Genomic DNA, 25,499 nt, shown 5'->3' with positions numbered 1-25,499 from the left:
TGTTGCTCGGAAGATTTTCTTGGTGTTCGCGGGCCGGTGCGTCAACGGCTGGTGACAGGGATTCATTTAGATTTGATTTTACACGCCGCCGATGGGGAATACGCTGCGATGACACAAGTTGAAGGAGATGAACGATCCTCTCGTTCTATGTTTTCCAGGTTGGTGGTTTAGCTTCGGAGAACGTTCGCTGGGCAGAGGCCGTGGAAAACTTCAAGAAGCAGGAGAGGACTCTGTGCGGGGATGTCCTCCTCATCACCGCATTCATCTCCTACCTGGGCTACTTCACCAAACGCTACAGGCTGCAGCTCATGGACGACACCTGGAGGCCGTATCTCAGTCAGCTCCAGGTCGGTTCAAGACCTGGAGCTGAACTTCATTTCCAGTGTGGAATTCTGATATTGATGATAACCTTAAAAGATTCTTAATACAGATTAGCATCAGGAAATTGCAACCAAAGATTTAGCTCCAGAATGCAACGGTTAAAATTTGGAAAGGACAGATTCATGTAAATTAGGGGTGTCAAAAACATTCTATGTCAGGGGCCACATACAGCATATTTCATCCTGAGTGGGCCGGATTGGTAAAACTAGTGCTATAATAATCTTTAAATCTAAATTTTTAACTTTTTCGTTGTTGTGGTGCAGAGTTTACATGTTGAAAATGTTTTCACATTTTCACAAAACCAAACGATTCTTACCGAAAATGACTCCAATCTCAACATTTTAATGAAACCTTCAAGTGCAAAATACAGTAAAATATTCCCAAAACCTTTCCTATAGCTGTTGCATTATGGGTGTTTTTACACTCACCCTGACAGCATGGCTTTGAAGCTTATGGGAGTTAGCGAGCCTGAGCTCGGGTCTCTGTGTTGTGTTGTTATCGCTACTCTAACCCTGGTTCAGAACTTCCAGAGAGTGGAACACCGGCTCCAGGAACATGCTCCAATATGATGGGTTTCTTTTGTTTGTTTGATGTTTTTCAGAAAGACAGATTTAATAAATAGAAACATCTTTTCCTGAACGCAATCTTGTAAGACCTGAATCCTATCTGTATCAGAAGAAATGTTTGCGTATGAACCAGAAGGCTTTTAAAGAAAGAACATCCACTGTTGCGTGAAAGGTTCCCATCCCTGTGACTCCTGACCTGGACCCGTTGACCATGCTGACCGACGACGCTGACGTGGCGGCGTGGCAGAACGAGGGTCTACCCGCCGACAGGATGTCCACTGAGAACGCCACCATCCTCACGTCATGTCAGCGCTGGCCGCTCATGGTGGACCCGCAGCTGCAGGGCGTCAAGTGGATCAAGAACAAGTACGGCGAAGACCTGCGGGTGATCCGCATGGGGCAGCGAGGGTGAGAGGCTCGGCACACGTCTGCCTAGAGAGCTGAGGGCTTGATGGATCTCTGACAGACAGATTTTTGTTTTAAAAGGTACCTGGATGCGATAGAGAGAGCGCTGGCGGCAGGCGACGTGGTTCTGATAGAGAACCTGGAAGAGAACTTGGACCCTGTTCTCGGACCTCTGCTGGGCAGAGAAACCATCAAGAAGGGAAGGTAAGAAGAGTTCTCAGAATTTTCTTTCACAGGTTAATAATTCTCTTCATATTTCCTTTGCTTCTTTCGTGAAAATATCAACGGTCTTTGACATCATCAACTGGAATCAAGCTCAATCGATTCTGCTTTGCTTGTGTATGGAAACTGATGAAAATGCATTTGCAGTTCAGTCATATATGAATAAAAATTATTTCGCTTTGATTAACCTCAATGCAACGTTTGCTTCACACACAATGGTGCAATTTAAAGCACTTTCAACTCATGATTAACAATAACAGAAACACCAACACGACATTGATCGCTTCCTTTTTCTTTCCGTCAAAGATCAAACTTGGGAACAGATTTGTGAAGCAAATCATTTCTCGACCACAGTGTGAACTGGTACCGGTCGTTTCCAAGCTAAACAAGCTATCGGATAGTCAGAATCTGGATCAATAGCCTATTAAGAGATTCTGCTTTCACACGTTACGACTGTATTCATCAGCTGAATTAAGGCGAGTAAATCAGCAACTAATTAACACAATGGAGTCAATAGAGTATTATGTAATCTGATGTCCTTCAAGTGAAAGTAAAATGAACTCAAACTATTATCTATCAAGAAAATTGAGTTTATTTCAGAGACAAATAATAGAAAACGATCATATCTGAATGTTAAAAAGCAACAGCAAAGACAATAACAGTATTCTTCAAAAAAGGACACATGTCCGTGTTCGCATTCCCAAACACTGCATCAGCATTTCTGTCACGTGTGTCCTAAACAACAATCGTTTTGGGTTTCGACAAACCTTTGATGGGCCACTTACCAAAATCAGATATTCATCCCTCAAATGCATGTTTTCACATACTGTATGTAGCACCATTCCAACAGTATAAGATACTCTGTTGAGAACTGTTTTATGCACACAAAAAAATAAGTTACTCAAGCTTGACTGAGTTGACTGTTCAAACAGGATAAACAAAAGCTTCCAGTCATTTCTCACAGACTGTGTCTCCCTTACAAAGTGACATATCTCGGTGAACAACAAACTCACTTTTAGAAAATCAGCGTGAAAACCATCTCAGTGCAACACAGTCGCTTCTTGATGGATCATCTGTATCATCAACAAACTGGCACCACCGGCTCAACTGCTCATCCCACACGTGCACGCTCTTCACAGAGGGAATTAAATGAAGTAAAGTAAAGACATGCCAAGCACATATTTCTTTACTTTTTAAAATGAGTTTAAAAAAATAATATACTTAAAAAAAAACATTAAAGAAAAGTCAAAAATCGCAACATTTTGAAAACAATGTCTGTTTACATTAACAAAGGTGAGAACGCGGACATTCTCGTGGACAGACGACAAAGTTGGATTGTTATTAGGTTTGTCAACTATAAAACTACCAAGTCCCAGGACAATATGGACTAGGAGTCATGACCCTCTGGAGGCAAACATTGTTATTGTCCATTACCTCGCAGACTGAGGAAGTGGTTGAACAAATCAGAGCAGTCCTTCATATTGTGATGTTTAGGTCCCTTGAAAATATTTCCACTCTCTTCTCGTGCCATTTTGTTAAAGTTAGATTTGTCTTTCTCATTCCAACGAACAGGTACATCAAAATCGGAGACAAGGAGTGCGAGTACAACCCCACTTTCCGCCTCATCCTGCACACGAAGCTGGCTAGCCCTCATTACCAGCCGGAGCTGCAGGCCCAGTGCACGCTCATCAACTTCACCGTGACCAGAGATGGTCTGGAGGACCAGCTGCTGGCCGCCGTGGTCAGCATGGAGCGACCGGACCTGGAGCAGCTGAAGGTGAGAGAACTGCAGCACGTTTACTAGATGCTCAAGCCTTCAATCCCAAACTTGAAAAGCTTCCTGTCTGTAAAAGTCTCCAGGTGTTATCAGAGAACGAAACAAGCACCGGGCGCTGGACTTTTTGAGTTTCCCCGCCGACAACAACGCTGGTGGAAATAAAAGAAACAGTCGGAAGAGCTTCCGGAAAGCAGGTGTAGCGCTGTTTCGCTCGTCATTATTCTGTCTGCACCGCGACATGCCGGCAAGGAAGCAACGTCTGTCTTTAAACATCACAAGAGGCTGCAGGTCCAGGCGCTTTGATTCCAAAACAATCAGCCAGGGCCTTTGATTAACGGCTGCTGGGTGTCTGATAATTATGGGACTGAGGGTGCCTCGTGGAGGGACACAGGGACCCTGCACAGCTGTGTGTGTGTGTGTGTGTGTGTGTGTGTGTGTGTGTGTGTGTGTGTGTGTGTGTGTGTGTGTGTGTGTGTGTGTGTGTGTGTGTGTGTGCGTGTGCGTGTGCGTGCGTGCGTGCGTGCGTGCGCTCTTGTTCTACTACACTAGTGGGGGCCTAATTCTGTTTGCACAGTAACCAATGGGAAACAAAAAAATGAGGTCCCCATGAATCAATCAATCAATTTAGAGGTGAAGACATGTTTTAAACTCAAGGATATGATCAGGGTTGGACCAGAAGTAGACTAGGTTTGAATTGATCTGCAGGAAATGAATGTAAGACAATCAAGTCATTGTTAGAATGATGCATAGGAGGTTAACCTGTGTGTGTTAATATAGATTATTCTGAGAAATTACAATCCCTAATCTGTCTTTAAAGGAAAACGACATTAACGTCTGTGTTGTGACAGTTTAAGTTCTCCACCTTTTTTTTCCCCGCGTCACTGTGGGAGTTGTCGGGATTAACCTGGAACAAGTGCCCAAAGACAATTCTACCAAATCGTGGAGGGATCTGCATACAGCCACCAGAGCGGGGCGAATCATTTCTGAGCGGCTCATTTCAAATGCAGTAATCGATCTTTTCTGTGTCACCGTGTTCTTTCTTCATGCTCCGTTCGCTGCCTCGCCGAGACAGCGGCTCCGCGAATGAAACACAAGCTGTCAAACACGCTGCGCTTTCATTCATTTTCCATTGTTAGTGTCCGCGCTTGTGGAGCCTCTCCGATTGGAGGGTCACACAACAAAGGTTAAAGCAGAAGTACTTGTTGTCGGATCTCTTGTGCGACGGCTTTATTTACACATCCAAGAGACACAAAGCAACGTTAGCATTAATTTGTTATGCTTCTATTATCGCGCCAGAAGGCCTCAAAGGGATTTCTTCAAAGGCTTTGTAGATCAGTCGCTCCTAATGTGATAAATATGTCCTCTCCTACTGAAAGACATTGTTGTAAAAAGCTCACGTATTGCTGTTTTCCATGAACTGGTATATTTCAAGCACATTCAGATCCAAAGGTATCCAAAGTCAGGTTGCTTTTACTGTGCCTTTCAACTATAAAGCGACCAAGTCCCAGAAGAACAACGACTGGGAGTCATGACACTCTTGAGGCAAACATTGTTGTTCTTGTTAATCTACTGAGCATGTGCAGAACTATTTACTACGGCTGTGGTGTACATGCACAGTCGCAGCGTTTTCAAAATAATTTAGTTTCTACCATTCGGTTTATTTTCAGAATGTAGCATTTTTTCCCCCGTTTTCACAAAGATGCTTAAAAAGAATATTTCCGTCTTGGAAGCCATTTTCAAAAAGTTGCATTTTCAGTAGCTGACAGTTGAGAGAGACCAAAAAGCAACCTTTGTGTTCCATTTTCACTGGTAAACTGGGCCTAGCCTAAAGAAAGAGCATTATTTTTTTTGTGTCGGTTTGATTACAATTTATAGAAGAGAGAATATTGAGAGGCTGCCATCATCACAGACTCTAATTCTACGGTTGGCCATAAAAGTCAAAACATTTAACCATCTCCTGCTAATCTATAGATAACAAGTCGGGGGGGAAAAGTTTTTTTTCCCTGCAGGAAACTGCTGAACCAGTGTGAATTTGACAGCCAGAGTTTGGTTGCAGTGGAGTTTGGAGATATAAATTGGCAGTAAGTACACAGTTTCAGCAGCGGTCGTGGACAAAGTTATGGTGCAGCTCTTTAGTTACAGGTTCTGTGTTTTGCTTCATGATGCCTGATTGGAGTTAGTCCTGAAGCTAACATGAGCTAACGAGCTTCTCCAGTGTGTCTCCTGAACACGGTCTGGAGGCGTGTTGGGGAATCTCTATAGGGTCGAGAAGGTACCATGGACAACAACATTTGGACCTTGTGTATTCTTCTAATGGAGCTCAAGCGTGGTGATGTCAGTTTCACCGCTGACTGTGTCACACTCAAAATGTCAATGCCAACACCTCAGGCGTCCCAAGCCAATACGGTCATCACCCTCTTCGTCTCCATCTGGCAGAATACAGAAATACTAATGTTCCCAGTGTCAGCTTCAAATGGATCAAGAAGCTCTTGATAAAGCTTGGATTGTCTAAGTCTAAGCTGCGGCAGACTTTTCTCTCAGACCAAACCTTTTGACACCCAAAGTCCAGAGTATTAAGATGTTCAGGAGATAAGCCACACATTGACATGATTGGTCGGGAAACTTGATTTGATAGATTGATTGAGTGATGCTGTAAATGTGCTGAAAGTGTGTTGCAGTGGCAACCAAGGCCCTGTCCACATGACTCAACGCTGTTTAATGTAACCCCCCTCGTTTTTTGGTTAATCAGCCACATGGCGTGGCATTAATCGGTTATTGGTTTATTTCTGTGGCAGAGCGACACCACCCTATATACAGTTGGCCTGGCATATGTACTACGAGGCAATTTTTATGGTGCTGAGTGAATGGGGGGGGGGGAAATAAAGAACGACCGGGAGAAAAAAGATTGTTTTAGCTCTTGTGGACATGACCTGGAGTTGGACAGAAGCACCAGACACCCTGGGGAGGCCCGAAGATTTTACTGCTCTGAGATCGTCAAAATTACACTTTCACATCTCAGACAGAACCAGAACAAGCCACTTTATGTAAGAGAGAGCAAACCTGAAAAACTCTTTTATTTACTTTGAAGACTTCTACTTTTGAATGTAGGATATAGTAGGTATGTCCACCAGCTTTTGGCATCATTGTAATGTTTTGAGTAATTAGAGATTAAAGCGAGTCCAGCGCTTTTCTCCGACCCAATCTGTAAGGCTCCAGGAAACAGCTTTAATCTATTCAGTAATAAAGTTAGGCAAAGTTACTTTTGATCCCCCTTCACTCCACGACTGTTCAGCTCCACACTATCATCTCCAGTATTAAATCACTAGAGTGAATGTGATATGCTAACACACGTGATTGGAATATCACTTTTTATCGCAGACCTAACCAACGAACAGTGTGAAACAGAAAAATTCAGACGCTTTCATAAACTTAAATTACCTGCGTCTTTAATCATTCCACGATACGCCATATCTGAAGCAGTATCTCTGTTTGGTTTGCGCTGTGAAGAATCACCCATAAAGCCAAAACTCCATTAATCCTGAATCCAGAAAAAAAGCTTATTAACTTTTGAGACAATTTAGCATTGTGTGGCAGCCACCCTGGGTACTGCTTCTGTGACACGCTGCCATTTATCATCAAGCTCCGGGAGTAGTGTAATTGTGTCTTGATGTTATCCTCTAGGGAATTTCATCTTCTTATATTTATCATCTACTCCAGCCGACTCATTTACCCGCACACATCCACGCCTCTGAAATCAAAAGACATGCAGATAGAAGGTGCTTGGAGGTGTTTTTTTTTCTTCTCTCCACTCTCTCGTTTTAATGTCAATTGCTGTCCTTGTTCCACGGGGGCTTCAGTCTTTTTTTCCGGTGGAAAGATCGTCGAGCCGTCGTTCCACTCTGTTGATCGGCTCCAAGCTGTCACCGCTGGTCAGAGCTAATGGCCAGCTCGCTGCAGTCCTGCAGGTCCCCGCAACTTCTCAGAAGTAATGAGCGACACGTAGTTAAGGCGTACGCCTCTCGCTCCACGTCTTGAATGTAAATGTTCGCAATTAGGCGAGAATTCGCTTGATCAAAGCATCGTCTTCTTAACGACGCCTCGCGCTCTCGTTCCTCACCGACAGTCGGATCTTTTCAAGTCGGCGGCTCCGAACAGATCGGCCGCTGGCGCTACTGCAAACCAGCAATTAGCCAACACATTGACACACTTCCACTGTTGCTCAAATTTAACTCTTGTTAGTCAAAGTTATGGTTGACAGATGGGAAAGTGGCGATCGGAATCGGAAATCAGTTCTGGTTCTGGAATACTTCTGGCCAGGCAATGGCCTTATCTGATCGGTAAAGGTGGCTGGAACTTAGTTAATGGGTCAACATATTCCCACAATCCTGAAGACTTTGGTGATTTCAGTTCACTTGCCGCTGTAAGAGGACAAAACAAAGTTTTTAATTACGAAAAAAAATGAAATGCTATAAGGCATTTTATGACTTATGTCCCCTCAGCAGTTTCCAATGCCTTAGACAAAGTGAAATATGATTTAATGACGCTTGTTTAATTAGCATTTCACTGAGATTGGAGGAAGTAAGATCTGGAACTCACTTATCATTTTAATTAACACCAAAAGTGGAAGGTGGGTGGCGGCAGGCGGCGTGTTCACTCCTATCACAACAAGGTCCCATTGAATGAGCTCCTGAATGGCTTTTTCTTTTTTTAAGCTTGTTGTCAGTAAACAACCCTGGACTGATAACAATCATCACACTGATAGGAGGCAGCGCAAATTGGCTGTACCTGTTTATATTCTTTCAGTGACTCGGCTCGATTATCGCTTTAATGAGGTTAGCGTCACCGCTGAGCCGTGAGACGACAGTCGGGTGGCTGAACCCCCCTCCTCGTTTAACCCAGGTTAAGGAGCTTAAAATGTCAAGTTGTTGGTTTTTTTTTATGAGGGCGCCCAGAAGAGGAATCAGAGTGCAACCTTTTTTCCCCAGAATAAGCACTCCATTGGGTAAACAAGTGCGATACGGTTCTATACTCTTGGACCCTAATGAGACCAAGAACGCTCCACTTCCCAAATTACCTCAACAGGGTTGCTCTGTGACACTCGGTAATCATTTGCCCCAAATGAAAAAAATAAATAAAATAAAAAAAGATAAATGTAATATCTCATTTTAGTCCCAATTAGAGCGTTCTGCTGACTGGTAAATTGTTTGTTTTTTCCCAAGCAAGGACAATTACAAGAACAACGTGCCAGAGGCAAGTGAATCGTTAAGAACGGACTCATTACCGGATACCAGTTGGGAATGTTTTAGTGTGGTTAACGCTCCCGTCCCCCATCGCTACCCCCTCAGGAACACCAGACGCAGGCATGTAGAAGGTCACTGTTGACTCACGCAAGCAGAAAAAAGAATAAAAGACCAGAATCTGAATATCCACCACTAAAAACATCTGACCTCCTCCTATCTCTGTCCTCTCTAAACATACAACACTTCTTTGACAAGAAATGAAAGAAATGCCAGCAGTTTTTTACTTTTTTTGGCAATTCAAGCCACAGAGTGTAGCAGTGAGTTCTCATCCAGAAGATGTAAGATTTTAACAAGACCGAGGCTCAATTAGCTTTAACAATGGTATAAAATACTTCTCATCACCACAAAAGGAAATACTGTCCTAAAGAGGGTAATTAAGCAGTGTGATCTCTTAAAACTGTGCGCCCCCCCTTCGTCCGATCCCCAGCTAAGTGTGTGTTTTGTCACGGGTGCATTATGCTGACTGAGAGGATGGAATTAGCTCCGCCTTGGTCACCAGTCGAAAGTATGGGAGGATTTTCTCCTCGATACAAGTGGAATAAACCACCTATCTGTGTTTTTTAAGTAGCTTTATCAGACCTGCTTATGTGGGCTGGCCACACATTGCAATAATTGCCAATTCGGTGGATACTTGGTCAACTTCATTGAATTCATATTCACCCATTTAAATTGTTCTTTGCTTTTGTATCTCAAACTTGCACCTGCACAAACACAGCTCTTGTTTATTTCACCTTTTAAAGAACTGAACTGTGAAAGAAGTTTTATACAACTCCTGTACATGCTTAGATCAAGGATTTATCTCTTGGCACACAATACTTTGTTAAAATATATTTTGAATCCTCTCACCTGCTCTCAAGTCTGATCTGCGAATTTTGTCTTCTTGAGGTTTTAATAGGAATATTGCTGACATTGACCTAATTTAACAAAGGTTAATCAGTCTTAATTATGTGCTTTATTGGCACCATGAAGGCTAAACGACACTCTAAGCCACTTTTTATTTGTTGAAAATTGAAAGGCAGACTCCTCGCACTTCACCTGGATGTCAGTGCAATTCACCGTGAAGGAATGAAAGAAGCATACTGTTGACCCATGATGTTGTCTCATACCAAGCAAGAAGGACACGTGTAAACATTCAACAAACTTTCAATATTCAGCACCGATGATTGACTCTTCATACCCTCCATCCACATGTCAAAGTGTCCTTGAGTAAGACAATGAACCCCACATTGCTCCCATTGGACGATCTGAGTGCCTGGCATGGCAGCCGCCTCCATTGGTGTGTGTGATTAACAGTGGAAAGTGCTTTGGGGACTGCTTAAGCACTATATAATTGAAATCCATTTACCAAACAGCAAAAGGTAGACAAGAATGTTTTAAAGGCAGTCATGACTGTTCCGGGGCCTTAATCCATCAAACAGTGTCATATTTCCACCTTGTGCTGCTGCAAAGAACTTGAACGACTTTCAAAAAATGACGTGATACGATGCACGATCCATAACTAGTTATTACAGCCAGACATAATGTTGTCTTGAAGGTAATAGATATTTATTCACTTTGGAGGAGTCCGTTTTTTTCATTAGTGTACCTGGGGGAGTTTTCTTTGCATTCATTTCAGTACCACAAAATTCTATTAGGATTTAACAAGGAAAAGGCATCCAAGGGATGAATGTTTTTTTATCTTTGTCTCATTTTGCAATCCATGTATATAGCTAGATACCTTTGCCCGCCATGATTCACGCCGCTCAAAATAAAAATATAATAAACGTCCAAAACCTCTCTGCCATCATCAGTGGTGGACAACGCCCCGAGTAGGCAAATCTCAGCCCCTCTTCCCGTAATTACAACAATTCAAAGGTCGCAAAGGCTCTTATTAGGGAAAACTTCAATAAAGCAAAGTCATTATCGAGCAGAAACAAGAAGCCGCAACAGACTGTAATGAAGGACAAAGCGGAATGAGGCAATAAAGCGAGTGACTGTGGCCCCGTCGACTTTGTTCTCCCCCCTCCACCTCCACGCCTCTCAAACGCCTGCGCTTTGAAAAAGTGGAAGTTCCTCTCAGGCGTATTTGTTTTTGCAGTCAGAACAAAGACAAGGGAGACCAAAAAAAAGATGAGAGTCAAAGCTTTATTAGAAGACGGGCCGCGTTAATCCATATGGTGAGGTGCGAGGAAAAGCCATTATTGTGGAGCTGTGTGTCGACACACGCATAGGCTGTGATGGCTGTAGTTGCTGATAATTGAAAACATAATGTCTCGTTATGCATGATTCATAATGGAGGCAAGCGTGCATGTGTTTGTGTGTACTTACGCCATCAAAGCAGCGCCAACTCCCGCCGGAATCGGGTTCATCGCGCTGAGGCAATTCGGCAAAAGGTTTGATGTCCGCAGCTTCATGGAAGCCGGTTAATCCGGCCCAAAGCGCTCCGCCTTCATGTGTCGGGGAAAGCAGACACAGAGCCCATCGATCGGTTCTGCCTTTGAGTTGCCCTTCAGTGTCCACGTCCTCGTATTGACTTGCACCTTGAGGGTCTCCCACCGTCTCGGACTCTGGATCAGCAGAGGAATCAAGCTTTTCCACTGACTTTGTTTGCAATTTCTCTGTCCTTTCTCCCATAGTCCGAACTGACCAAGCAGCAGAATGGATTCAAGATCACCCTGAAGACGCTGGAGGACAACCTGCTGTCCCGCCTGTCCTCTGCTTCTGGGAACTTCCTGGGAGACACAGAGCTGGTGGAAAACCTTGAGACCACCAAACGCACCGCTGCTGAGATTGAAGAAAAGGTTTGAACTTTTGAGTCATCCTCTCATCCCTACTCCTGACATGCCGTGATTACAGCCATCAGACTGAATTAGAGCTTCAGAAGCGCTCGCAAGAACAGTAGCGGACCCAATACAAGGGTCGTATCGGTGCATTCCCAATAATTGCAATAACATGCCAACTTAAATTACCTGACCTGGTCCAGTGAAATATCCTGAAACTATTTCTTCTTTGAAATTCATGCAAGTAACAGTGCAACTCGATAATCATGTGACTTTTGTGCCAAAGATACTTGACAATACAGTAGCTTACTTTCTCTGCTGCATCACTGATATCTTAAAATCCTATGTACAATATTCAGTACAGTACAGTTAATTGAAACATTCAGTCAGTAGTTTCTGTCATTTTTGGGATCGACCCTCCATTGGTCCGGTTTTGTTCTCTGGTTTGTTTATTTGACACCAAACCTCATTTGTTTCAGACAGAAAGGATATCAGCTTATTGCGTCCCTTATTGTGTTTATAGCTGCGATGGCTTGTAAAGAGACAAATCCTATAAAGACGTGAAGAAAACTGCATTGCAAAAAGCTTCTTGAAAGGAGTTCCATAATATTGTAAATAACTGGAAATGAATATGATAGCTGAACAAAAAAGAAAAAGCACACAAAACCTCAGCATCGAAACGATCCCACTAAATCACTGGAATTGTCATTGTGCAGTTGAGATTTACAAGCCAAGGCCTCGCTTGGAGGTGACCCAATAACAACACTCTGATGTAGTACCAACTATCCAACACTTGAACTAGGCAACAGGCATCTAAAATCTGGAGTCCTGGAGCTTTTAGTATCGCTTTAACTTGTAATCATCCTCAATAAAATTTGGAACCCGGACGGTTTTTGAAGGCGGCAGTTATTGGCCTTTAGTTTCTGAGTGGTGTAGTCTCGTGCTGCCGTCTTCCCATCAGCCTTCACTCCTCTCCGTGGTCAGAAATTTAGATCACGTCAGCTTGGAGCGTTATCTCAGCCCAAGGAGAATTACTGATGTTTCCGATACCTGGCAGCACTCCCGAGGAAGTCCTGCGAGGCTGACGGGAGCGTGTGCCTCCTGTCTGCCTCTGCAGAAGCGTCACTCTTGCATTTCGGCAGTGCAGGTATGTGCAGTTTAAAAAAAAAAAAAGAAGAAGAAGAAGAAAAGAAAACAATAATCATAATGAAGGTTGATTGTCTTGTTCCACGCATCGTTTTGGCTGGAGGCGTGAAATTGGAGTCGCTCTGCCCGTCACTGGAGGGTGCTTTATTAGACGACTCCATCATTACCTGATTGAAGCCTGAGTGTGTGTGCGTGTGCGTGTGTGTTTCCACTGTCTTTACTGTAGGTAAAAGAAGCCAAGGTGACAGAGGCCAAAATCAATGAGGCTCGGGAGCACTACCGACTGGCGGCAGCACGGGCTTCCTTATTGTACTTCATAATGAACGACCTCAATAAAATCCACCCCATGTACCAGTTCTCTCTCAAGGTAGCCTGTCTATTGACCCGCCATGTTCCCCCTCTCCAACCCCCTCCCCCACTGAGACCCCTCTTTACGCTCGCCCCCTTTCTACCTCCCTCCCGTTTGTCTGCCGTGTTTTATGCTCTTTGCCCGGCTTTTATTGTGTTTGTGGCTCCCTAATGTAGTTATGTAGAGCGTAATGTCTTTGATATTGTCAGCCGGTGAGCGCTGAGAGGAGGCAGCCTGAGATATGGCTTGCAATCACTCGCGGCTCCGCAGGTAGCCGGGGGCCCCCCCGGCCCGCGTCATTTCCAGGAGTAATCAAATGAAAACACATTCTGGATTTATAGACCTTTGACCTTGTGAGTGAAATGAAATCCATTGTAATATATGTTCATCACACCACCTACAGCAAAGTCCAACTCTGCCAAATTGACAAAAATGACTCCACACATCACTGAGCTGAAGATAATGACAATTATTTTATTTGCAGTTGTAATATTTCAATTCGCAGGACACATCTGCTTCTGGGTGCCTCTGCGGCGGCGCCGAAAGGTCGCCGCAGATACAAAAGCCACAACATCAACGCAAGAAAAGGCTCAGTTATAGAAGCAGCGATACAAATATGAGCCATGATTGTAGCTAAAATATAATTCTAAGTGATAAAGCAACAGTTTTTTGTATTTTGGGTGTCAATTTACATGAAAGCGGTGCTCAGCGTGACTGAAAATGCAACTTTTTGAGAACAGCTCCCAAGGTGCAACTTTGTGAAATTGCTTGGGCAGAACCACTGCCATTTTACATGCGAGCCACTGCCGTTTCGTTTCGTTTCGTTTCGTTTCGTTTCGTTTAGTCATTATGAAAATAAAAATACAAAGCAATTCAGTAAAAAACAATACAGAACAAAAAATTTAAACGCCTGAATGACAGGGAGCAGAAAAAAGATTAAGCTTATATACTCTGCCCCTTTACCTCAATTGTCATTTTTTAAAGTAAAAGAAAAGTAAATAACAAATAAAGTAAAAGAAAAGTAAATAACAAATAATCAAAATGAGTATAAGGTAGTAGTAGTGCATCAGTAAGGTAAAACAAACCTGTCTCATTGTTCTCTGGGGGTATGTGTGTGTGGTTTCATCACAAACAACAGCACCAACTTGTGGCCTGGCATGCAAACTACATTGTTTTCAAAACGTTGCTGTGGTAACGCGAAACTTATCTGATTTGCAAAAAATGTTGTGTTTTCACTTGAAACGAGGCCTCAGTTATGAAAGCGTAAAATACAAATACAAGCCCAGATGCAAAGAACCCAAAAAATAGCAGCAATACTAAAGCTACAACTCGACATTTCATTTGATCTGGTCAAATTTGCACAACATCTTCCTAAATGTGTCACAGATACTAAAATGTCAAATTTGCCAGTTTTGTGAGATAAAGTTTTACTGTGACTAGACGTGTGTGAATCATCCCAGCCTTGCTGAGTGTTTTCATAAAGGCGCCTCAAAGTTTCTGTGATGCCAGCCGAGAACGGTCTCCAGTCAGATCAAATGAAAAATCCCTTCAAGGGCGATTGAGCCATCGTTCTCTCTCAGCAGCCCATTTAAAGAGCAGTCTTAAAGGGTCAGAGGTAGTGCAGATCCTGACACTTCACATTAGCTTCCAGTTTAAAAGGTAAGGCTGCTGTTATTCTGCAGTCCTCTTAATGTCAACAAATCCAACAAAAATCTCCTCTCCAACCCTCAAACCCCCCCCCCCCCCCCCCCCCCCCCCAACCCCCGAAAACACCCCAACACACATTAGTCCGTGGCACTCAGCCCATCAGTTCCCGCTGACCTGAATGCACAAGATTTTAAAGCTGCACCAATCAATGGCCACAGATTAACGACAGGGCAAATGGCCGGTCTTTAATGTGAAGCAGTTTTCTTCTGAAGAAGTAGAGCCCAGCTCTGCGGCTCTACCGCTGCGGCTCACTGTTTTGACCATCGGTATTGTTTTGCTTGAAAGAAACGAAAGAACCCACCAGGAAGTAGCTTGTAACGCTACCTGCTCTCCAGCAAAGACAAAAGATTATTAACCCATAAAATAATCTATACTGCTTAGTGCTAGATTGTTCCCTTTGTCGTCAAACATGCAATTATTGTTCTGGTGAGTTTTGCATACATAGTGAATATTAAACCTAGTTTCCATGACAACGTTTCAGGTGAAAAATGCATAATTGTATCGTTGTATTTATAATTTTAAAGTGTAACATCTCAAGTTTACATGTTGGGCCACAAGTGGGTGCTGTTGGTTGTTTTGTGTCATGAAGCTACACACTGTGCAGAGAACTCTATGCTATAAACAGTAACAATGGTGAGTACAAGGGCATTCGTATAGTCAGGTTACTAAGTTCTACCAACTGCGTGTAGATGGTGCCCACGCATTTTCAAAAATATGCACTTTCCTCCCATTTATACGAAGTCAGAGCATTTTTGAAAGGTTCCACTTTGGTAGCAAGTTTCAAAAAGTGGTGTTTTCAGGGTCGTCTAGCACTGTTTAAATGTACACCGCATAAAGGGACCCCAAAAGCACACCGATTCCTCAATGGTGGTGAGTGGCACCTTGAGGGTCTCCCACACACTTGGATTAATTAGTCTGCGTCTTCTTGCTTTGTTTTAGCAGTTCAGGCTAAAATAGATAACCTCTATTTAGCTATATGTTCTGCTGACGCCTCCATTGTTGCTTGATGATGGACCAGCAGGTAGTGAATAGACAGCCACTGATGCCATTTAGAAATGTAATTCAGTTCTGGGAATGCCACAGGTAATGGATTTTTTTTTTTTTTTCTTTCATTATCAGCTTTTGACATTACTGCTTTGAGTTTTTAATGGGAAATATATAGAAATGGTGAGAAATTATCTGTCAGTCAAGTGAACCCATTTTCCAAGCCTGTGCCATTAATAACATATTTTTGCATATATTAATGACTTCAAAACACCTCTCGATCAATTACTGCTAAAGGCTCTCCCTAAAGAGCCCGAGCACTATCGATCAGTTCATCTTAAGAGCAGACTGCATCATATCCATCATGTCAGAGGTGAACGACACTGATAAATGAGACGTAATTTAAATTTAAAAATCAAAACACCGCGGCATCTTTCATTAACGCCATGGGATTTTTGGATCGTGCGTCTCGTTGACGTCGTGTCTCTCTCGGTACCTGCTCCCATGAACGTGCCCAGGCGTTCAGCGTGGTCTTCCAGAAAGCAGTCCTGAAGGCAGAGCCGGACGACGCTCTCAAGCAGCGAGTGTCCAACCTGATCGACAGCATCACCTCCTCGGTCTTCCAGTATACCACCAGAGGCCTGTTCGAGTGCGACAAGCTCACGTACATCGCTCAGCTTGCCTTCCAGGTAGGAGGAGGTGGAGGAGTGCGGAGCAGGTTTCATCTTCTGCATGGTTTGTTTTAAAGAACAAGCCCGGCCGTAGAATCGGCCGGCTCCCGGGACCGGGGCCTGTTCAGATCAAATCAAGTGGAAAAGGAAATGTGGTTTGTGCTGAAAGTACAACTTCTTCGGTTTGTTGTTTCCCCAGATCCTGCTGATGAATAAAGAAATAAACCCTGCAGAGCTGGACTTCCTTCTGAGATACCCTGTCCAACCAGGTGTAACATCCCCGGTGGATTTCCTCTCTGACCACTCCTGGGGAGGGATCAAGGTACAGAGAGAGGCAGAGCAGTGTCCCTGCCTCTGTAATATGAAGACAACTGAGATCAAATAAACTGTTGTTGTGAATAGATCAGTTTTTTGTCAATGCCTGAGTCAAAGTAAACTTGAAAAGTTTGAAAAGTGCTTTTCATTGTCAGCCATATTTAGTGATTATCCAAATATGAGGATTTCATCTTTAAAGCAAATAATGAATTGTTTGGTGTCTGAACAGCTCAAATATTCATGTTTATGTAACTTGAGTCTTCAGCCCTCCGTAAATGTGTGGTTTAGATTCGCCTTTTTATTTTAATATGGTCACAGACAGCCACAATCAAGAAGGTGGTGAGGGTGGAGCCAAATTACACAAACGTTCTGAAGTGCCCATGCACTCTGGGATTGAATTGAACTCGATAGACAATGAGGCTAATGACTCCCAGTCCATATTCTCCCGGGACTTGGTAGTTTTATAGTTGAGAGTCACCATAATATCACAAGTTTGTAAGATAAACTTTCTTAGAAAACGTAAACAAGGACGTCACATTAAGGAAAAACACAAGCCTTGAAAGTCTTTGGTATTGATGCTGCACCTTCAGTTGATATTTCATTCCGGGAACTCGCTCGCTGAAACGCCGGCCTGACTGTCGATGGAGGCGACTTCCCTGCCAAAGAAAACTCTGATGCTTCTATCTGTGCGAGGCTGCAATCTCAAGTAGAACATTTCATTCATCAAAATGAAATGTTCTTTCATTACCACAGAGCTCTCTTCTTGGAACTCGTATAGACGGACTGAAAAGATGCGTGAGCGGTATTAAATTGATCAGTCTCATCTTTAGTATCCCGCCTTACGTGCCTCTCGATGTTGAAATCAGAAAAAGATGTAGAGACATGAATCCACTGCTGTGTTTTCCTCGAGCCTGTCATGTATGAGAGGCATGACCGATAACTGCAAACCTCCCCCCAAACCACCACCACTTTCTTTCAGCCTGTAGCGACTTTACACACTGAGTGGAATTGCTTCCCATGATGCAATTTGTGCAGCCCAGCCTCCGTGAGAAAACACTACGCTAAAGTGAAAACACACTCAGAGAGTCGGCAGCATAATTGAAGTGTGCGGTTGTGTTTTACCCGGGATGTGATTCTCCAGGGCCACACTCTGCTTTGTGGCTCGAACAGTCCAACAAACTCTGCAGACTCACACTTTCACCTAAACAGGAGCTATTATGCTCATTTAAGGCTTTTTTTTAAATATTCTGGCGCTCTGTTAGAGTGGCTTTATATGTAGCCCTCAGGTCACACTCTGTGAAAGAAGTGAAATTTTAAGTGAGCTTCTCTTTAAAAGCGCATTAGAAGTATTAATTTCAACGTTGCTGTCCTGCTAGGAATGGCTTCTTGTAATTTAACAACAACCTCAATGTCTTTAAGTTGTTGCTTTGCCAAATGTGTTTGTTGCCTGTAACCATGACCTTATTTGTTGTTTAACACCAGCCTCGAATACTGAATCAGATCATGCACGTTACGACTTGGAATTTGGTGCCAGCATCATTGTCTTTCAATGTTGCTTCTCCGCCTGGAACAAAAATAAATGTCAATTCTCTCTGAATTGAATTGGGACAGCAGTGTATGGACTGCGGAGATTCAGCATTGATCAGTTGTAATTTGACATCGGCCTCATCAGTTTTCAATGTATTTACATTATTTATTTTTGACACTTTTAATCCATATTATGTTTCAAACAAAAGACCACGTTGACTGTCTCTTTTTTTTTTTTTTTTTGCTTAAAATTTGCCTAATATATGCTTTGCAGAGATCAAGTGACCATTTAAGGAAAACTGTGTAATTGAACACCAGCCTCGTCATCACACTAGCTGCTGTGCCTGAACTAGATGGTCATATGAGGAGGTTCTATATGAGGTACCATATGAGGAAATGACAATTAGCTGCACAGCATTGTGCGTAGTTTGACACCAGCCTCAATTTCTCTTCTTGGCTTCTTTTTGCCTGCTATGTGCTTGGCTTGGAGCAGGTCACCCTATAAAGAAATCTGTAATTTGATATTCGACCCAGAACCAGATGACCAAATCAGGAAACGCATGAGACCCATTCTGTAATTTGACACCAGCATCATTGTTCTTTTTACTGGCAGCTTTACCATTCAATGATTTTCTTTTATTGTTTAATGTGACCACAGCAGTCTGGTGATGTATCTGTGACAGAAAATGTTGACGGACCTAATAACGGGAGGTCCTGTAAATAACCGCCGTCTGGCGCCTTGGCCCCGTGGACGTCAGGCGGCAGAGGTTCCTGCTCTTGTCACATCAGTTTAGCAGCAAACCGAACCCTCACGGCGGCATGTTTTTTTAGCCTCTTACACTCATGAATTTTTCAACCTGAGTTGCCTGCAATATTAACTTAACCCTAACCTCTCTGAGGGTCTGAAGACGGCCCCTCGGCTGCATCAACTCACTGAGGATGTTTAAGGCCCCCGCTCATCAAATCCTGTCACTTGATTTTTTCTTTTTTTCTTTACCTTATCGCAGTTGGAAACGTAATCAGTTGGAAAGCTTTAAAGCGGGATGAGATCCTTTGATTTCCCCCCCTACCCCCACCCCGGACGATATTAGTGGTGCTGGAATCCCTGGAGACCCCGTGTATTCTCCCCCCTCGCCGGCAGCTAAGAGGTTTGCCAACTGCCCGCGGTAATTAGAAGAAGCGAGTCGAAGTAGGAAGGACTGCGCTGCTTCACCGCCAAGCCTCACTGCGCCGTGCCACCTCACGGCCGGCGGCGAGGGAGAGAGGGAGAGAGAGAGAGAGAGAGAGAGAGACAGAGAGAGGCAGATTTTGCTGGAATCACACGAGGATTTGACACTTTGTATTCAGTGCGTCTGCAGTGGGAGGATTTCAGCACCCTCCTCATTGCTTATGCAGTCCACGGGAGCGCATACACCCTGCACGTGTGTGTGCAGCTGTCACGGAGTGTATACCTGCACTGCGTGACACTGCTGTTCTCCGCAGATGAGATAAGGCGTCTGTCAGCTGGGGCGCCACAATGAAGCCCCCGCTAGTTCTGCAGCGGAGGCATATTTGGTCCCTCCTTACCCCCTGTCCCGTTATGAAAGGGATCGTGTTTACTCAGCATTTCCTTTTGAATAAATATTATTTATATAGGCATGAGGAAAGATAAGCTCTCCTCTCTGTTTTATCTCCAATCCACTCACCGCCGTCCAACTTTTGCAAACAAAGTTAGCTCTTTTGCTGCGTTTTGTGAAATGTTTCCAAAGTGGACTTTCATGTGCATCGCTGATCACAGGGAGAGGAAACTCAGTAGCTTTTCTCTCCTCCAATCAGTCTCTGTGCAACATGGACGAGTTCCGCAACCTGGACCGGGACATCGAGGGTTCGGCAAAACGCTGGAAGAAGTTCGCCGAGTGCGAGTGTCCTGAGAAGGAAAAGTTCCCACAGGAGTGGAAGAGCAAGACCTCGCTGCAGAGGCTGTGCATGATGAGAGCACTGAGGCCCGACCGCATGACGTACGCCGTCAGGTGAGAAGTGATCCAATGTTGATGGCGGTCAAGGTGTTCCATTCTGGTGCTCAGACGTAGCTAATGGCAGTTCGCTCTGCTGTTACAATCTTCAGTGCCAAGGTGTACCAAACACCATTTGTTGTACGAAATGCATTATTAGAAAAGCATAGAATGTTTTATTCCTGTTGAAACTAATGCATTTCTCAAATACATAGGGCAGGGAGTAGTCAGGGATCCGCTAGTCAAGCTAACGCCAGCGTGAAGAAGTGTATCCCTACTTTCAATTGTGATGCACAACACGGCTAATATCACACTGCCAGTTAAGAGGAGACTTACTTGTGTTTTCACAGCTGTTCCACTGGTATTAGGAGGAGTCGCACAAATGTGGAACTTTTCTTGTTATTTGTTATTATTAGATGTTGAATATTTGAAGACTTGCCGCACAAATAATAAATGTGATTATTTTAGATCTCGTTATATCACCTTATATTAAGTATTCATTGAATCCAGTGATGCACATTCTTGCTTATACAGAAAACTAATAACTGACCACCAACTTCATTAGTACCTTGTATATATGTGAAATATATAGAATATATTAGCGTCTCTATCTGAGCCTGCAGGACTTGGGCAGAACAGAATTAAGCGAGTGGTGATGTTTGAAAGACCAAAGGATTTATTCCACAGTGGCTGAGAAAGCGGCTCTGACAACACAGTCGTGACTGCCGTTAATACAGTGGTTTTTAAGCAGCTGTCTGTCTAATGCACTGTACCGCGGACCGTTGGAATTATTCAGCTTGCCGGTCAGAGATAATAATGAGAAGGACTGAGTCATGTTCCTCCCCGCAGAGACTTCGTCGAGGAGAAACTGGGGAGCAAGTACGTGATTGGCAGATCGCTGGACTTCGCCGTCTCCTTTGAAGAGTCTGGTCCGGCCACGCCCATGTTCTTCATCCTCTCCCCTGGCGTTGACCCTTTGAAGGATGTGGAGAAGCATGGTAAAGTCTCCGGATTGTTTTTTATCTTTAATAAGTTGTAAAAACCAAACACTGTCTGGGCTTTTCTTTCATGGCATGAAGCAAAATGTATGTCAGTCGACTCATTTTGTCTCAGTGCATGTCAAATCTCATTGAAGCCAAAGCAGGCAGTACCTGCATGCAGGATTCCCTCTGTGATTCCTCATGCTTGGGATTTTCAGTCGGTCTCGCAGTATTACCAACACATGTGCCCGTCGGTGCCGCGATATCAGCCCTCACTGCCAGCGACACAACAGGCTCCGGCTAGATTGAAGGGGATTACACTAAAGGTCACAAATATATGAGATGGCACCGCTGGTGTATTAGGGCCAGCAGAAAGTAAATGTCATCGGTTTCAGAGTTACTCTACACTCCCTGTTTGAATAATGTGGCTGGCTGGCACCAGAAACCTGCCAAAAAGTGGGAAGCGTTTGTTCCGACATGGAACGGGGCACCATTGCCGCTTCAGAATCTGCTGCCAAATAATTCAGTCAGTTTGAAGTCGGCTCCATGAAATATTCACGTCGGTTTACTGAAACAGGAAGATTTCCCACTCTGACCGCCACGCGAGAGCGTCGGCATTCATGCATTCCAGTAACTCATCACTGCTGTTTTTCCTTCTCGTGATTTATTCCATTGTGAAGCCGAATTAATTCATAGCGTGGATTCTTTTGATCGCTTGTGAATATTTGAGATGCCTCGCTTTCAGGGGAGGCAGCAGGTGGTTAAATCAGCCGGATCCGGAGCTCGGACCCCGTGTGAAATCCGCCATCCTTTCCTAATATGATAAGAGATGGGCCCTCCTACTGGAACTGCCTGTATGGCCTGTGATTATTGATTATTAACACCCTCACTCTAAGTAGCCGGCCACATCAAAGCCTGAAAGTGAAAAGTCGCTGGTGTAGAAAGAGCACAGTGCTGATGAGCAGCAGCAGCCCGAGCGAGAAAGAAGTGCTTTTCCATTAGAGCTGTGACTATTGGGTTTCTCATTGGTATTAGGCTTCAATTAGATTTTCATTAGATAGATGATGTGATTTTGTATGCTCTGCGGGGGACTAATATCCCCGAAGCCAAAGCCTCGCTTTTTCTTCCAGGGTTCAGGTCAGACTTTTAATGACAGGCACTGAAATAATGGCACCGTTTCAGTGAATCTTGACTCAAGGTGGGTAAGAATGGCTGAGTCATCGTCTGCCTGCTAATTTGAATAGAAAATGAATAAAGAGTGCTGCAGAAGTTCTCAAACCTGGAAAGTAAGGTGGCATGTTTGAACTACTTGGTTTACATTGATTATCATCTATTGCAATTTTATTTCTGTTGCACCAAATACAACACATTGATTTCAAGGCACTTTTAAAGAGAAAAACCAACAATTTTGCCAGAGCAAGTAGAGGAGACAGCGGAAAAGAAAAACCTATTTCTCACAGGAGGAAACCCTTCCAGTATGATAAAAGCTTCTGATTAAGATGATTCCCTTAAAATCTGACTTTTAAAGTCTTCAGGAAGTTATAAGAATATGTTGACCCTGAATAATTGGTGTTATATATAATATAATATAAATAACTAATCTCTAGAGTACTGCACCAAGCCCCTCCTACTTATGCAGCATTTAAAATCCAATATAGTTGCTAACCATTGTGATTAAGTTCTAAATACACATCATATATTCAGGCAGAATGTTCAGAAAACTTAGTTGTACTAAATTTAGACTGCTCTCCGAGTGGGTTTCTTCATTAAAATGTGTGTTTAGTCATCATAGAAATGTTTCCAGGTACACCTTTAATTAACTTTTTTCCTTCCAGGGAAGAAGCTGGGCTTCACATTCGACAGCAAGAACTTCCACAATGTTTCGCTGGGTCAAGGACAAGAGGTTGTAGCCGAGCAGGCCATCGATCTGGCAGCCAAGAACGGCCATTGGGTCATCCTGCAGGTAAACCTTTAAACACCCTGTGCGGACACATAAAAGCGTGTTGCACAAAAGTGCTCCGTACTCAGCATTCACAGCGAGCCCACACATCACCTAATTTGTTTTCATGAGAGCGATCCGACGACCACGTTGGATGGATCCAATTATAGCACTGGGTATTTGAACGCTGACACGAAATGGATAGAATGATACTTGAATACGACAGTTGAAACACTGCATTGTCCTACGTGGTACACCCCATCCACCGCACCCACAGGGTGCAGAGCTGTAAAAAAGAAAAGGAAGAAGGAAAAAAATGTGTCTGCAGTACAAAGTGTTCTGTGCAGTCCTGTAGGCACACAAAAGGCGGAGGCACGCACTCGTATCTAAAACACACTTTGCGAAATGAGCACGGGGTTCACGTGTGTCAAGGATTTTCTATCCCTGAGTGATGGTTGGTGGCATTTCCTTTATCAGTACGTGTCGGGAATGAGTGCGTATTATCACATTGTTTCTTTTTTCTCTCTTTTTTAACACGGCACACTCAGTGGGATGTTTGCTTTTCCTCCCAGGTTTGTCTGCACAGAGAGGTAAATTTAATTTTCTGTGGAAATTTCCTAGCAGAAAGGGCCGCGGCATTATACAGTACAATATCTACAGCCGCGGTGTCTGTTCTTCTCTTATCTGGAGGGCATGGCTGGCTTTTTGCATTTTAAGTGGAAACCTTGGCGGAATTCTAATGGGGAAGTATCGACAGATATGAACCGCAGCCCAGGCACTCTGGGACACCCTTTTCTTTTAATTCACACAGCTGGTAGGAATTTAAAAAATAATTTAAAAAAACGAAGGGAAGAGGAAGGTTGAGGCAGCATCACTCTCCTCTCCAGACTCAGGACAGCACAGACAAGCAGTTGTTTAATTACTTTTGCATAAGAATCCCGATCGATGGGCTTAAAAAGGCCTTGTCCCCTTGGCAACAAACCTCCCACTCGCTTTATCATCGACTGTCTGTTTGTCTTCCCGCCGAGAGCCACCCCCGTGGCACTGGCCGGGAGGGAGAGGGAAGCAGAAGGGAGAGGAGGGGGGGTCATATTCTCATCTTTTCCGCCCTCTTCATCTTCTCGTCTTCTTCCCACCCTCTCGCTGGTGATTCTCACACTTTGCTCTCGTCATTTTTCTCCACCGCATCTGCTCCTCTTCTCAAACCATCACCTCCTCCCACCTGCTGTCTCTCCCTCTCTCCCTCCCTCCCTCTCTCCCTCCGTACTCGACCTTCTCATCTTTGCCGTCCTCCTACCTTTTCAAACCCCCCCCCCCCACCCTGTCTCGTCAGGCAGCCCACCTTTCACTGTCTCTCTCTACTCTCCGGGACCGGCTCCCATCAGCTGCAAGGGGCGGGTCAATGGTGAGGTTCCCCTTTGCTGACGGGTAATTATACCGCACAACGGCAGCCTCTCGCTCGGATGCGGGCCTGGGAGACAGAGATGGAGAAACTTTGAAGCGGCCTATCGGGGAGGGAGGAGAAGGAGAGATGGAGAGGCAATCAATCTGGCAGATTGGAGTTGAAGATCCCAAGTCGGCGAGGCAGGCGGGCGGGCAGCTGGAATCGAGTTGCCTAAACCCAACAGACTCTTGACGCGTTTACCATGGAGGCCTCCTCATTCCGGTCCAGAGGCATGAAGAAGTGCTGGCAAAAGTGTATTTAGATGTTCTCTAACTTTCTGTGCATCTTCGCATCTGATCAAAAGAAAAAGAAAAACCTTTATGTGAAATGTGACAAGTATTTGAAGCTCATTTATGTTCTATGTTGGATGTGGATCACAGAGCAGTCTTTCAGTAGTCTCATTAGGCCTGTCCTTGCAACATCACTGAGTGGGTGCTCACATATAAATCACTACCCGGGTGAACGCGCTCAAAGCGTTGTTTCTGGATACTTGCCGAACCGAGATAGAGAGCTGCGAGCTCCGGAGCAGAGTTAGCAGTGTGCTAGCAGGCGACGAGGAGCAGCTTCAATGCTGCAGCCCTGATGAACACTCCCTCCTATCCCGACGAACTGAAGGAGACACTGATCTTCTTTGATCTCCTTCATGAGGTGCCTCTATCCCATCTGCTTTGTATGGGACATTTGTCTTGCAGTTTTGGAGGATTTATTCAGAAGCTGTTACCCAAATAGATTACAAAACCTTATCAATTAGCCCTTGGCTGATGATAAATCATGCCTGAAGATTTCTTACAATTTGGGTGAATAATTTTTGTGAAAAGTTGGTAAAATACAAACATACAAATCAATAAATATATACGTGCGGGCACATACATAATCTTCTTCCCAAGGAACCCAAAAGCAGTTGTTCAGTTAAAAGTTTATTTAAGAACTAAGGTGAAAGGATCCAAGGCGAGATCTAAACAGGTAATCCAAAAACATGCAGAAGCCCAAAAATATGTGAAAAGGTACAGGAAGGTCAAATAAATATGATATTCGT

The 25,499-nt window shown here is 44.0% G+C and overlaps 1 protein-coding gene across 3 annotated transcripts in view; it reads left to right on the top strand.

Moving 5' to 3' along the window:
- Positions 1-25,499, top strand: part of dnah9 (dynein, axonemal, heavy chain 9) — a gene marked incomplete at its 5' end in the record, with an annotated part of 163,638 nt that overhangs the window by 109,901 nt on the left and 28,238 nt on the right. For all 3 annotated transcript variants that reach the window (XM_080516868.1, XM_080516869.1, XM_080516867.1), the window contains 11 exons: positions 159-347; positions 1,120-1,355; positions 1,434-1,556; positions 3,147-3,351; positions 11,267-11,431; positions 12,783-12,923; positions 16,115-16,285; positions 16,467-16,589; positions 19,925-20,118; positions 20,950-21,098; positions 22,916-23,043. In XM_080516868.1, coding sequence (XP_080372994.1) covers positions 159-347; positions 1,120-1,355; positions 1,434-1,556; positions 3,147-3,351; positions 11,267-11,431; positions 12,783-12,923; positions 16,115-16,285; positions 16,467-16,589; positions 19,925-20,118; positions 20,950-21,098; positions 22,916-23,043 — 1,824 coding nt within the window. The remainder of the gene's footprint in view (positions 1-158; positions 348-1,119; positions 1,356-1,433; positions 1,557-3,146; positions 3,352-11,266; positions 11,432-12,782; positions 12,924-16,114; positions 16,286-16,466; positions 16,590-19,924; positions 20,119-20,949; positions 21,099-22,915; positions 23,044-25,499) is intronic.

The sequence above is a fragment of the Blennius ocellaris genome, assembly GCF_963422515.1.
Source record: "Blennius ocellaris genome assembly, chromosome: 21".
Lineage (NCBI taxonomy): Eukaryota > Metazoa > Chordata > Actinopteri > Blenniiformes > Blenniidae > Blennius > Blennius ocellaris.
The sequence above is the reverse complement of the archived record's forward strand: the minus strand, read 5'-3'. Positions and strand labels throughout refer to the sequence as shown.